The 15,231-nt window shown below is 43.5% G+C and overlaps 2 protein-coding genes across 2 annotated transcripts; both read left to right on the forward strand.

The window, feature by feature from the left end:
- Window positions 1-546: 546 nt before the first annotated feature.
- LOC139307001 (OX-2 membrane glycoprotein-like) lies at window positions 547-3,696 on the forward strand. Its single transcript, XM_070930960.1, has 5 exons — window positions 547-598; window positions 1,243-1,581; window positions 1,674-1,982; window positions 2,057-2,095; window positions 3,473-3,696. The coding sequence occupies exons 1-5, from the start codon at window positions 547-549 to the stop codon at window positions 3,694-3,696; spliced, it is 963 nt and encodes a 320-aa protein (XP_070787061.1).
- Window positions 3,697-5,167: 1,471 nt separating this feature from the next.
- Window positions 5,168-14,831, forward strand: LOC139306857 (OX-2 membrane glycoprotein-like). The gene is made up of 7 exons (XM_070930817.1): window positions 5,168-5,207; window positions 5,355-5,484; window positions 6,169-6,492; window positions 7,065-7,394; window positions 8,943-9,227; window positions 9,654-9,755; window positions 14,390-14,831. Exons 2-7 carry the CDS (start codon window positions 5,415-5,417, stop codon window positions 14,392-14,394), a joined length of 1,116 nt encoding a protein of 371 aa, XP_070786918.1. The 5' UTR covers window positions 5,168-5,207; window positions 5,355-5,414; the 3' UTR covers window positions 14,395-14,831.
- The last annotated feature ends 400 nt before the right edge of the window (window positions 14,832-15,231 follow it).

Raw genomic sequence — 15,231 nt, forward strand, 5'->3', positions numbered from 1 at the left:
TGCTTTAATCCCTATCAAACACTGGATTATTAACCTGTGCATTATGTTCATTGACTTTCTGCACACTTTCTAATGATCTGATCTTTTAGTTGATATGTTTTTAATAAAATATTCTCTGACATTTTCTACGTATTTGTTTGTTTTCTTAAAATATGATGCTTTAATGCTTTAATAAGCGGTTTCACTTGTGTACAATGTTTTTGTTGCCCTTGATTATATGTGTAAGAAGTAAAGGTCCTCACATTATGCAGAGAGTGAACAGAAACTTCAAACATTTTATCTTCCTGTCAGAAAGGCTTTAGACCAGTTTCAAAATGTGATGGAGAAATAAAGTAAATGTTGATTCAAATCATTTGGTCGGTGTATTAAGAGCTTGGACAGCAGTCTATAATTCATTTCATTCAAATACCCACATGCTTCTCCCTGATTGGTCCGGATGTACCATGTGCAGATGGCACGTGAGCAACGAGATTACTTTGAAATGACAGCTTTCACTTTGGCTTGAAGGGGCTCAGTAACTTGGTGATGGTCTCAGGAGGTAGCAAGATGTCTCCCCGTGCCCTCGTGCACTTCTTCTGTGCGTTGGTGTTTCAAAAAGGTGAGAAAGAGACGAGACTGATTTCATCCAGCTCCTTTCTTCTTCTTGAGCTGGAAGCACGTCTGCGTGACTCCCGTGTATTCTTTGTTATTTGTAGTTGCGTTACGTTTTGGCGGTTAATTTTGAAAACACTTTTGCATTGTTTAATGAGCAAATTCATATTTTATAACATATTTTGCAAAGACAAAGCCGCCTTAACAAATCAGGCTTCATCACTGAGCTTGCGTTGTGATTTAGTGCGATATATATTGAAGTAGTCTAGTCGTTGTATCAACGTCTGCATGTGATCAACAACTGACTGTCAAATCAAGTAAAGAAAGTACAATTCAAAAACATTTTGACAATATTTATTATCACTCAACATTGAACTCTACACATATATAATACTGTAGATATGTATAATGTCCTCTCATTAACTAAAAGAAGGGCTGCATTTAAAAATAAAATAGAGAAAATAAATAAGATAGTTTTTGAAAAATTGTGCATCTTAAAATAAAGTGCTTGATTTTAGAAAAATAAAATAAAGTGTAGCAGCAGCTTGAGTTTCCCTTTTTCTTTGTTAACTGTTCCACATCAACCACAGCAAGTTCAGCACAGAAGCCAGAAACACTCTCTGAAATCTCTCTGAAACTGATCTCCTGCAGGTCTGACGGCTCTGATAGAGACACAGAGGAGTGTGATGGCAGCAGTGGGAGAGGAGGCTCGTTTCAGCTGTCAGCTGCTGCAATCTAAAGATGTCCTGCAGGTCACATGGCAGAAACCTTTACCTAAGGGGAAGAAGAATCTCGCCACCTACAACAAATACTTTGGTCAAACCGTGAATTCTGACTATAGAGATAAAGTGGAGTTTGAAGCTGCTGGACTGCAGAACAGCTCCATAGTTATCATGAACGTGACGGAGCAGGATGAAGGCTGCTATCAATGTTTGTTTAACACCTACCCTGAAGGTGCTCTCACAGGTACAACCTGCCTCACGCTCTATGGTAAGACCCTGTCTGCATTATGAAAGACATTTCAATAATGCTCACCACTGAAAGCATTTAATTCATGTGATATATTTGTGTCTTCTGTGCAGAGCTGCATGAACCCACTCTACACGTCAGAGGATCGGACTCTCCTGAAGAGGCACTCGTGTCCTGCTCGGCCACAGGTCGACCTGCTCCCACAGTAACATTAAGTGTCCTGCGACGCGACGTCCACTTCTCTAACTACAGCTCTGTCAGTGTCACCAACACCGACGGTACAGTCGCTGTCACCACGACAGCTGTGCTGCCTCGTCCCCATGGCAACAGCACACAGGTTGGATGTGCAGTGCGAGTGCTCTCCGGTCCTCAGAAAGACGTGTTCACGATGATCCCTGAGGTCAAACAGCCTCGTGCTGACGGTGAGAAACACTTCCAGAGCTGCACGTTTAGAGATGAATACTTTATGATTCTGATGTTTGGTTTCTTTTTCCAGGTTTTCATGAAGAATCTGGATCTGAGGACGATAGTCAGAGTGAGTTCATGTTTAAATGAATTCTCATTTGATCTGTTGTTGCTTTATAATTGTTGAGTGCAAAATATCAACTATTTTTTCCCTTTTTCTCAAAGATATGACTCTGATCATCGTATCAGTCATAGTGGTGATGGTGGTCTGTTGTGCTGCAGCAGTCATGGTCCATCGTCGACAAAAAATTCCGAGCAGGTACTTCTTTCAGTCACTATCTGTGTTGTTATAATATGTGTGAGAGTTGGTAAATGTTCGTCCACCTCTGACTGTTGTCGCGTCCTTCAGTCTGTCACACAGGGACCCTGAGGAGATCAAGACACCACAGAAAACAATCAAACCCACTCATGAGTAAGACCATTTAGTCATTTTTTACTTGTGCATATTTATTTTTTGTTGCTTCTGACTAATGAAATTGACTGATGTCTTGTTTTCATGGGAAGGAGCAAAACACCATTTTTGCAAATCAAGCCAGAGAACGAACAGGTTCGGCAACGGATGTCTACTGGGAAAAAAGAAGGAAGCCACAACCTGAAAGCATCTTCTCCGACAGGAAAGTGTCAGCGAAAGCTATTTAGTAACTCAGAATAACCCACAAGACAGTGGTGCCAAACCAAGACGGCTGTGTGAGAGTCATCTTTCAATACAACACAGAGAACATGGATAATAAGAGCATAAAGATTCATGTACACAGCAGATTTGATTTTAATGTTTTACACTTTTTAGTATATTTTGATCGTTATTTTTATATGTTTGTGTTTAACCCACCATACAGCAATGAGAAGTAATACACATAGCATGTATACATTTAACATATAAAAAAGACAAGTTTGCACTGTTAAGAGAATATACACAAAGAAAAAGAAAAAACAGACACAACACCAACAATAACAGTTGCTAAAATAATCCCATTCACTGCCAGTGCCAATGTCCTGTTTGAGTATTTAAGTGAATATCTGATCTTCTCAGGTTTTAAGCAGGACATTATGTCTGTTAACCACTGCATATGAGTGGACGGGGCAGTGTCCCTCCACCTAAGCAAAATTGCTCGACGAGCCAGAAAGACGGTGGTTTTACACCAATTCACTATTTCATCCAGATAAAACGTCTTTTTCTTTGTACGTGTTTGTTAATTCGTTTTTCTTTTCTCTTTCAATATGCTGCTTCTTCTTTTTGCATTTTTTATATAAACTGGGGGGGGGGCTGAATGTGAATAATGAATGAATCCTGTGTTACGATGTATTGTGTTTTAATAAAATACAGTTTTCCAAATCCTTCCTGTGACATGTTTAGAGCACAAAATGCAGTTTTCAGTTAGTATTTGAAGGTTTTTGAGGCTGAGGAGCTGTGACTTATTAAAGACCTTTATATGGCGTGTATTGTCAGCAGTGCTGCAGGTGCACAACATGGCCACTGGAGGTCCTCTGCTCACTGACGGAAGAGGAGGTGAGGTGGTTTTGAGGGGAGGGGGGGCAGCAGGAGCTCAGTGCAGTCTAAAGTATGAAGTTCGGATCATCGTGCTCCAGTTCTTCATCACCTGTAGCTCAGGGAGCCTCTCCAGCACCGGGAGCTGGTCTGTCTGTGGTGGACCTTCATCTGTCGGCGGGTGAGTGGGATTCATTCTCAAACACGATTTTAGTTCGCAAAATTAATTTGGAATAATTTAAGGTTTTAGCAGTTGTTGACTTTCTTATCCAGGAATGTCAACTCACTTAAATTAGTTTGTCTAACTTTTTGTGGTGAAACTCTTCAGGCTGTAAAACGAGACCGATTCAGGAAGATATGGATGTTTTTACTGAAAATAACATTTAACTTTTTATGAACTTATGTATCTGTATCATTGACCTCAACTAAATACGTTCACTATTTATTTTTGGGTGGAATTGTGTTACTTTGTCGTATCTGTGTGTATTTTGTATCTATTTTTATGATTTTCATGTGGTGAACTTGACAAGAGAAAGATTTACATCCACAAAATTGACCTAATTATGTAAAAAAAAGAAGAAAAAAAAAAGCCTTTTCTCTCCTGCTTTTAAACAACATAAATGTGGGAAAGGTGCTCAGTTTTATGCCATTTCTTTTCACAGCAATCTGTTTAAGAAATCTCACATAACATCTGTCTTCTGGGACTGAACCAGCTGCAAATGTTCACTGCACATCTGGATGTAGAGGCGATTTTTAGGATTGAAGGTTGCCCGCCTGGTTTCAGTCCCTCTCCTGGTGACCATGAAACACTCAGCTCTCCTGAATAAGTTCAGTCAGGAGACATATGTGACACTTACTGTCCCTGAAGCTAACAACACTCTGCTCGGTTACATTCGGTCACATCTGCTGGAGTTTCACATTAAAAGCTGATTGATCTGATTAGTTGTGGCCATTATAACGGCCCACTGTCAGACATCAGAGGGTGTTTTTGTTGTAGAAAAGTGATTTAAGCCCAACAGGAGCAGGCTGCATGTTTGAAGCCAGATGGTTTGGCACCATAAAAGAGCAAATAACGCCCATAAAGCTCCGAGGTCTGGACCTGGTGTGTCTTGTGGTTTCTCTTACCCAGCAAGTCCACTTCACTCCACTTGAGTCTGATCAAAAGGCTGGTTCATGCCTGATCCCTGCTGTTTCCACCTTTTTCTAGGATATACAGAGGTGACACACACACACACACACACACACCCTCGTGCATCATCATCTGACCACTAATTAGTTTGAGGTTGGACTTCCAGTATCGATTTTGAAATCTCAGAGTTTCATTGTCTAGACATCAAAGTGGCAGCTTGCCTTGCTGCCTGATGATTATGGGTTTACTGGTGCACGCTGTGGATTAACATGTGTGATCATTACACCCCAGGTGACGCTTCTTGAATCAGCAGCTGTTGTTGTTGATGCTTACACACTGTATTACCATGGCAACGACTTTTAAAGTGGCTCTTAAGAAGTTTAGTTGTGTTTTTTCCTTCACTGGCGTGCAGAGAGTGGACTCTCTGACGATGCTGAGACGATGCTGTCATTGCTAATGTCACCCTCTGGCTTCACGTTGCAGCAGACAGCGTGCCAGTAAGATGCAGCTACAACTGTGTTGACCAACAGCAGCTCAACAAGTCACAACACTGGACAGCTGACAGGGGTACATCTGCACCACAGCCTCTCCGTTCACTCTTGTTTCTCTGCTAATTCAACCTCTCTTTCTTTTTTTAAAAGTTTCATAGCCACAAGCTAGTTTGAGGTTCAGGTCGTGGTTGTTTCGGCTCTCTGATGGTGTTGGTGTTTGCAGCTGCAGCCTGGATGTGATACTGGGTCAGCGTGTGAGTTGGTAACCCAGCCTGAGTGTGCGATGTGTGGACCTGCCCTGCAACTGTGCCTGCTGCTCTGGATAGCAGGAACAACTGTTTCCAGGACGCAAGGTACGTTGTCAAATTGAGTTTGACTCAGACTTTTAAGTTTAGTCGCAATCAAAGTTGTGTAAGCCTCCGAAAGGCAGGCAGAGGTAACTGTTAACCATATACAAAGTTCAGTTTCATTGGTTCTGAGAGCTGTGCTGTTTGTATTCGTTTTGGCAGTGATAGAAAGTAACTAATTACATTTACTTAAGCAAACTTAACAATACTTGACAATTTCCATTTTCTGCTACTTTAAACTTACTTATACTGAGAATATTGTTGTTGTTTTTACTCCACTATGTTTATCTGATGGGGATTTGACAAGAACTTACTTTAAAAAAAGCATTGTTAAAGTTTAAACCAGTTGGCTCTAGGTGGGGCTCTGGTTCGGATGTGTATACAGTAGGTTGTTAGCAGCTCCACAAAAGAGACAATTCACCTCTGAACTTCCCAGATGGTTTAATTTAGATACGTGTTCAGTGAAAAGTCAAGTTATCAAATATTTCATATAAAAGAGAGCATAGAGATTCGAAGTGAAGTCTGTCTTTCCTCATTAATTATCTCAAGAGCGCTTAGATTTATCCTGTGACCCCTTGGAGGGGCCCGACCCCTAGATTGGGAACCACAGGACTAAAGTAACTGTATATAAAGCAGTTAAAATGTCACATTTTTGGCTGCTTGAAATTCAAATGTACCATCTGACCTCAGGTGAGGTCATAGCTCCTGCCAGTCTGAACGCTGAGGCCGGTCGTCCCCTGCTGCTGGGCTGCAACGTCACCACGGCAACGGGCGACACCGTCCGGCAAGTGCGCTGGCTCGACCGGCACAACAAGATCCTCCTGGCGTACGAGCAGAGCGCCCCCGTCCGCATCAGCCATCAGGAGCCCAACGTGCAGCTCACCGCCTCCCACAACGACGCCAGCTACATCACCATCAAGAGGGTGCGGCCTGACGACGAGGGCTGCTACCGCTGCATCTTTGACGTTTTCCCCACGGGCCTGCAGGAAGGCGGGACGTGCGTCAGTGTCACTGGTCAGTCTGAGCTCCAAATCTCTAAAAACTACTTCCACCACCAGAGAGGTTTGTGCCAGGAATCTGTGCAAATACTGGCCAGACAACTTGATTTATATTTTTAATAATATGTTCCAACGTGACAAATCAGGTTTTGTGTTTGTTTTGGGATTTTGGTTCCTAGCTTCTGTTCCAGTGCTGCAGCTCACACCTAACATTTAAACTTTTGTTCTTTTTGTTTATTTGTAGAAGTTGTGTAGTCTCTGCTCATGTCCTGATTAGGGTCACAGAGAGTGTTTGTTTTTCTCACTAGACCTCTTATGAAACAGGAGGAAGTCGGCTGAACTGGCAGACCAGCAGGGGAGAAAGAAAGCCCACCCACCCAGCCAGCCCTGACACTTCCTGTTGTTACTATTAAACGTGTGCATACACATTTTTATTGCTCCCAGACTCCTCCTGCACACAAGCAGCAGCCCTGTAAAGTTTCCATTGTACATTTTGATGCCAGCAGAAATAGATCCACATCACATATTGTATCATCTTCATTTTCTTGATATTGAAAACTAATAACGGCAGTATTTTCTTTGTTCCAGGTAAAGTGCACCTGGAGGGCAACAAGACGGCCGTGAGCGGGAAGCCGGCTACCCTGTCCTGCTGGTACAGCCTCCCCGAGAGGGTGCACCAGGTGCTGTGGAGGAAGACGGCCGAGCAGGGCGACACCACCACCGTGGCCTCCTACGCCAAGCGCGGCCACCGGAGCATAGCGGAGCAGTTCCGGGGTAGGGTGAGCTTGAGCCTAACCCTGGGCGACACCCAACTGACCTTCCAGGCGGTCAGGACGGAGGACGAGGCCTGCTACACTTGCGAGTTCCACACATACCCAGACGGCACCAAAAGCGCCGCCGCCTGCCTCTCTGTTTATGGTGAGTTCATTGTAACTCACAATGAAATGTCTCTGCAGTTATTGTGTTTTCTTGTGCACTATTTCTGTAAAACTTTTTTAGCCCAGATACTTTCTTCATTCTCTCAGCTCCTCCAAAGCCTTTTAAATTGACTTTGTCATGTAAAATTGGTGGAGCCCCTTTATCCTTCTCTTGGTAGTAGACGCACCCGTGAATTATCACGTTTGATGAAGCTATTTTGGAAGTAGCCACTTATGAGCAACGTTAGGTATTTCCAGATATTGTTCTAAACAAGTCAGATGAAGATGTTTCCGTTCGTTCCACTACTCCTCGCTGTCATTTACGGGAGAAAAAATGACGCTGCCAGGTAGTTAAATGATATGTTGCGGTCTCTGAACTCTGGCTTCCCCCAAACTGATGATGATAGCCACATGAGAAGGGCTAACAAAGACAAAGCTTACCAAAGCTTTTCCAGGTGAAATTTGGACTTTTGAAACTTTGTTCCACTTGTGAAAAGACAAATTATTATTATGTTATTATTAACATTGATATTTATGGGGATACCACAGCATTTATAGCTAGTTTGCAGTGGCTGTCTCTAGATCGGCCTTTATACAAATACACAAAAGTCAACAAGAAAATAGAGACAGAACAGTAGTCTGTATTAAGTTGTATTTTCTTAAACTATAGGGAACATCAACACTGTGCACCTTGTGTGATTATTTTCCAAATGATCTTGACACATATTGTACTGGAGATATTCTGTAGCCTGAGAGGAAATGTGTGCTTGTGTGTGTGCAGCCCAGGAAAAGCTCAGGAAAGGGAAGCGCTGTGTATAAATAAACCACAGGCAGCCCCGAGGTGAGAGTTACTCTAGTCATTAAACTTCTGTTCTGACCTGCTTTGGTGACGGCACTTTGTGTCCGACTCTTGACCTCGTCCTCTTTTTCCCCCTCAATGTACCAGAGAGGTGTAAACCACAATGTTAAAAAGACAAGAGTGTAACCTCTCTTGGACTTTTAGAAGTCGTGAGCAAACGTTCCAGGAGTGTGAGTGGCTGTTGGTCTTCCTCCATGTGTGTGTGATAATGTTGACAGAGGGAGGGGTGTCACTGAGGGAAAAGGGGTGATTAATTTGGGAGAAAGCCCAGGGGATGAGTGGCTCACTGTTTCCCCAGACACAAGGCCCTCAGTGTGCTAAACAAGCTTTGTCTAAACTGACGGCACCAGAGATCCAGACAAACACAAACCACAGAGTTAGTAAAAGCTGCTTTGCCTCTGTTTTCTGCCGGCCTGTCGGGGGACAACTTGTGTCATTGTGTCCCCGGGGCTTGGAGATTGACAGGCGATGTGCTCTGTCTCTCCACCTCCATTATGAAGGCAGAGGAACAAACCTCTGCTTTCTGTTGTCTGTGATTGGCAGGCTCAGACAAAATGCAAAACAGCTGCAAGTATCACAAGAAAAAACACTGTATGATGAAAATGACCCTAAAACTAAATGGCCTGAAAAGTGTTGCTCAAAACTAAAAGTAACATTTACTCATAATAAACACAATCTTTCTCCCACCAGTTTTACCCAAACCAGAGGTGAGCCACGTGACCTCGTCCTCAGGCGTCACTGAGGCAAACTGCACCGCCCAGGCCCGACCCGCAGCAGAGATCATGTGGAACGTCGGCGGGGACAACCGAACGCTCGGGCCGCCCATTTCCTCTGCCTACGATCAGGGCGACGGCACGACGATAGTGACGAGCACGCTGTTCTTCCAATCGGGGCTGCTCAGTGACCTGTCCGTCAAGTGCATCGTGCACCACCAGGGTCTTGAGAAGCCCCTCGTGGTGTCCCTCAACACAAACGGTGAGGAGCTCGTAAATCCTCTTCTAAATGGGGTTTTTCCAGATTGTTGTCAGCTTTATTGATCCTCCCAGGGGAGATGAGGTGCACAAGAATCAGGCCAGAAGCAAACGTACCCACCAGTTCTGTCTTAAAATGTGTAAAAAACAGTTCTACTCCCCATCCCTGGCTGCTGAGGTGCAGTTAAAAGAAGGCTTTTGTTTGCCACATGTGTGTATTCTCAGCTATTTTAGTCACGGGTAATTATGGCGGCTTTGATGGGGTCCTGAATCCTGTAATGTCGCAGCGTACGAGAAGGATTATTTTTCTTTTCATTCTGGTACCACATCACCTAGCATGTTTGGTCCAGATGTTGTACATTATACAGGTTGTAATTTGAAAACATAAACAGTGCTTTGGAGTGAGGGTGTGTGTGTTTGTGTGCTGCAGTGGGTCCAGCCATGGTCATCCTCCTCTCGGTGTGCGGCGTGGCAGCCGTCCTCCTCCTGTGTCTGTGTGTGTGTCTCTGCAAGTGCTTCATCTGCACTGACGGTGAGTCCCCACATTCACTCGTCTTCAGTGACTTCAGTGACAAAAATGTTGAGGTGTCATTTGATTACAATTTGATTAAATCCACCTGAAACAGAAACCAGTCCTGGTGAAGCACCAGTGTTTGCAGCAACAAGGTCATGCCTGTTCTCTAGCGGTTTTCCAGAGGAATTCTGGGAAATGCACGGGGATGGTTGCAAAAGAGTAAATTATAGCATGTCATCAAAAATGCTGTACCTCATGTTATGTGAGCGGATTTCCCCTCGCCAGATTTAATCGCCCAGTAGCTCAGGAAAACGTGGGTGAAGAAAGTGAATAAGAAGCATTTTGAGCAATTCCTAATGTTGATCCGAACTGCTTCTGAATCCAGAAGGCTGAGGTTTTTGGAGGGACTGTGTAACTGTATGAATGAGAAGCAGAGCCATAGAAATGAGCAACAACATCTGATAAAACAGGCTGAGCGTTTTAAGATAATTCAGTCTACTTTCCTACAGGATCTCTATCATGAGAGAAAGACACTCACACTGATATGCAGCGCAAAGTTTATCTTGTGGCCTGTTGTGCTGGCCAAGTTTGGAGTGCCTCTTGTCATTGTAGTGATTAACATTTCTTCTGGTTACATGGACAGAAAACATCCTGGGAGCTCTGACAAGCCAACCTCAGAGAGCTTGAGCAAAGTCTTCTGTGAAAAGTTGTACTTAAAGCTGCTGTTTTTATACGATGGATCACGTGACTCTGTGATAACCCCACAGAGAATTATCACCCGACTCAGCAGTTCTCTTATGGAGCATTTCAGCGACTTTCAGCTCATTGTTTTGGTTTTCCAACCGGCAACTTTATTGTTTTGGTTCACTCTCATCAGCATCATTTCCTGGCGCATAATTTCTCAGAAAGCTATAAAAAGTTGTACGCTACAGTGGTGCCCAACAGCCGACTGTAGGCTGGGTCTGTCAGGGTCTGAGACAGTCAATATGCTACAGTGGAAACAAAAATTGGTGAGTTCTCTTTGGCAATATGAGGCTATTGCATAAAAAAACACAATATTCTCTGTTTTAACATTTTTTTCCAGAGAAATAAGGAAGACTTGGGAAATTCAGCAGCTTCAAGAAGTGAATATGGCGTAGGTGCATGTTGGTAAATCTCACTCAGAAGGTCAGCTCGCAGGGCTCGCTGCTACTTTCCACACAGAGGTGTCAGGGTGGACGCTTAGTCGTGTGTCATCAACACTCCCTTGACTGCTGTTAACACCTTTCCGGCAGTTGTCTCTGGGTGTCATGGAAACGGTGTGGTGCCAGCCTAATGTGGCGTGTGGACTGATGCCCACTTCCTCTTTATCATAAATTTCCTGCCCTCCGTGGAGAGGCAGAGGGAAAACCGTATTGCGGCGATGACAGAAGCCCTTGGCCGACGTCGGTGCTTCTGCCGGCCAAACAAAAGTCGCGGCCATAAAGGAAGAAAAACAAAAGTGGGAGCTGAAGTCGGAAGGTCAGGACGGTCCCACGGCTACTCTCGATTTGGCAACGTACAGTTTAGCTTGTGTCACACAAGCTAACCAAAGTCACAAGAGAAATCCCAACAAATATAGTTTATATTTGATATGTTTGTCATACCTGCACAGACCCTTAAAAGGTAAAAAAGTCCACAGATTCTTCTCCAGCAATGCGTTTCCTAAATAGACCTCATTAGAAGCTCCTGCAAAGATTCATGAGTTTCCTTTTTCCTTCCGCTCCTCCTCGCCTTTGTTTTCTTGCGCGATAAGAAAGCGGGGGGGCATATACTCTCATTTTTCTAATGTCTTTAAGTTGGAAACTCACTGACGCATCGCCTTAATTCCTACTTTCCTCGTCATCATATCAAGTTCCAAAACCAACACTTGCCCACATGGGTCGCACACAACAAAGGCTTCAATCACGCTGTTGATCTAACAGTGTTTGTGTTTTTCTCACATCCCATGAGGCGGTCAGGGACAGTCTTGACACTCTTAAATACTGTATTTGCATGTGATTTATAGTGTTGTGTTGGAACAGAACTTGCTCAAGTATCTGTGGCTAACATTCAGTGTGGGATATCTTGAATAAATCGCAGCTGGGTCACTGCAAAAATAGATCTCTCCCAGGAAAAAAAAGACCTCCTCTTTGCTTGAGACTTTCCACATGTCTTGAAAGTCCTTCCTCCAACTCCGTGGACCCTGAGCAGAATAACAAGTGGTTGTGCTGATTGTCTTGAGTTAGCAGCCTGAAGAAAAGACCCTCTTTCTCTGTCTAATCCCTTGGACTGTGGAGGAAGACAGACATTAGAGGCCTGGAGGGGGACAAGGACAAGAAGCAACAGAGCCCAAAGTTGAAAGCCTGCCCAGTTGATAACAACGCCCCCTCTCAAACTCGACTGTACAGACACACACGTACTGTATTTCCCAGTCTTGGCTTGGCTGAGATGTGCCAGTAACACAGGCTTTTACTGTGATGTGATTCAGATTGAAGTTTAAGGGAAGAGAGCTGTGATGCAAAGTGTCTGGAGTCCTTATTAGGAGCTGACCTGATTCATTTTGTCATATCTTTCCAGGCTTTTTTAATTGCATCATACACACACACACACACACACACACACACACACACACACACACACACGACGACAGCTTGCTCAATGATTGGGCAGCGATCTGATCTCACAGGATATGTGTGATCCGATGTGTATTAACATCAATATTAGCATCAAAAAGGATTGGTTTACCTACGTTACACAAAAACAGAGGAAAAAACACAAATACAGAAATGTCTCTTGTAAACTAACTCCTAAGTTTGGCAGATTGTTTTGTGTTGTGGTTTTTACAGACACGTCTCACAGCTGAATATCTCAAAACCGGGTAAAAAAAACTGTATATGTGCTTTATATATATGCTTTTTTGTCATTTGGGTGAACTGAGCCTTTAAACCATTGCTGGGGAGATGCAGGCCAGTACATTGGATGCAGAACAGAAGTTCACAGTAAAACAATGTTAAGTATTCAAAGAGATGTTCAGCTGCAGAGAAACCCTGACAGTTGTGATGTCTGCGGCTGAAGTTTAACCACGAGGCGGCCACAGAGGCTTTTGTGGTTCCTCCTGAATCAGCGGACTTAACTCAGCCTCTTTTGGCTTCAATCACGGCTGGGAAGCAGGGCCAAGGCCTGAGGTTCTTCCAGTAAAATGCTGCTGGTCTATTTGCGTCTGTGTTTCCATGAGTTTTTTGGTGTGGCCCGGGTGGAGATGTACAGACTATAAGGTACGGCGGTGGCACAGCTACAAGGACAGGAAGTTCACCACAGATAAGAGCCATTTACTCATGAGAGCAAATGTTTTCAGTGGCACCTTTTAATCTGTAGCACCACAGGAAGTACGGGGGAGTGACCACATCCAGTCCGGCACACAAACACTGTCGTCCTTGAATCATGAGGGTAACACTGATGGCTCTTTAGAGATTAGAGGTAGGAAAACTGAGCATACATTGTACTCATAAGATCTTAAAAGAAGACAGAGCAGCACGCCAAGTTGTTAACATGAAGAAAATGACACCTGCTGCTCGCTACACTGCAAAAAGTGACCGTCTTCAACCTTAAAATGATTCTAATAATGAGCCATGTTTGTTAACTTGGCTCATTATTAGAGAGTTATTATTAGAGAGTTAACTTGCCACTCTTGCTCTAATTCGCTGTCAGGCACGCGCCGATTCGGCTTCAACCCTATAGACCTTTTCTAAGTGAGCCACCTCTAAATAACTCACATTGCCGCCACATGTACATTGAGGTGTGGCAGGCACTTAATTATGGCTGTGGCATTCCTGCAATGTTTCGTTATTTTCTGCTTGTGGTCTTCTTGGATCTGAGTAGGCATATTTGGTGACTGTGCGCGTGTGTGTGTGTGTGTGTGTGCAGACATGTATGTGCTTGCAACCTCTGCCCATGACGTTATGACATGTTTTGCCTTGAGAAACTCTCACTCTTCACTTGGAGACAAAGAGTGTAGATTGTTTTGCCTTATGTTCTATATATACACCGACTTCCAACTCATACCTTGATGAATAAAAGTAGGTGATTTGCACTATTTAGTTGTAGCTGTAATGATCAATGGCCACATGTACAGTGCCAGTCCTGTCCCACTGTATCCACCTCCTCCTTTAAAAACGTTTGCTTCTTCTCTCCCGATTGAGTTATTAAAACAATTATACCAACAAGCATCAAAACAGTGCAGTAACATTTTTAATTGCCATTCGGCACTGACCAGCATTACCGTCAGCCTGTCTGTTCACCTTAAATTGTTCCAAAAATGATTACAAATAATGCATGAATAATTAAAATGCAATCAATAATCAATAAACTGTATACCCGTGCATGAGTTGGTGTTCATGTTCTTGTCTCTTAATTGGTAAAAATACTGCAAAATGGTCCAGCTTTCCAAAAACCTGAGGTCCTCGACCTTTTACTGGTGAAATCTCAGGGGTGCCCTGTCAGGAAAAGGGTGTCGCAGCCTGACAGGACATGCAGACTGCTGAGGAAGGACTTGGTCTGCGTGATTAATGCAAAATGGGAAATTAAACGTTGTGGAAAGTTTCAAAGCTGACCAACCAACTGTGTGTATGTGTCTCCTCTCCCTGTCTGTCCAGACTGATTTGGAGCCCGGCGTCCCTGCTGCTTTGATGAAGGTCCAGCGGAGCTCCGAGCCTGACCTAGCTGCTCAGCACCGTGCCCTCCAGCTCAGCGTGCAGAGGAAGGGAACAGAGCTTTCACAGAGCTGAGCCAACACTGCTGGTTCTGCTAGAGCAGACGCACATTTCTCTTGTCATTTACTACAAAGTAAACAGAACTAAAACCACATTATTTAATGCTAGATGTTACACTTACAGTAGAAAGGTTGGATGAAATTCTTGTGATATGAATCAGTATATCTTATGCCATCATGGAGGTCCAGTGTTTGAGGTAAAGTGATGTTGCAGTGTGTGTGTGTGTGTGTGTGTGTGTGTGTGTGTGTGTGTGTGTGTGTGTGTGTGTGTGTGTGTGTGTGTGTGTGTGTGTGTGTGTGTGTGTGAGAGAGAGAGAGAGAGAGTGAGTTTAGGTCAATTCTCAGATGTTGAACAATGTGAAAAGTTACATATATTTTTTTAAATTTAGGTTGATATATCTAGCTTGAGTAGAGTTTGCTCAGTTTGAAGTGTTTTTGACTTTGTTGGGTAGCTTATTAAGAAAATCTTCTAATGTAATGTAAATTTAAATATGTCAATAAATCATTCATTAGAGGGGCAATGCATTAGTTCCCTTTTTGAAAACGACACAAAAATCGCCTTAAAAAAAGCAGACTTCTATATTTTTTTAAGCTCCTTTAAAAATGGTTTCAAACCTGAATTCTTTCTAAGTAAACAACAGTCAAATTAAAAGTTGAATAAGTATCCTTTGGTATTATTGTGTGAGTGTGGTTTGATCAGATTTGACTGACGGTGATCTGGCAATA

This window comes from Enoplosus armatus, chromosome 24 (genome assembly GCF_043641665.1).
Source record: "Enoplosus armatus isolate fEnoArm2 chromosome 24, fEnoArm2.hap1, whole genome shotgun sequence".
NCBI lineage: Eukaryota > Metazoa > Chordata > Actinopteri > Centrarchiformes > Enoplosidae > Enoplosus > Enoplosus armatus.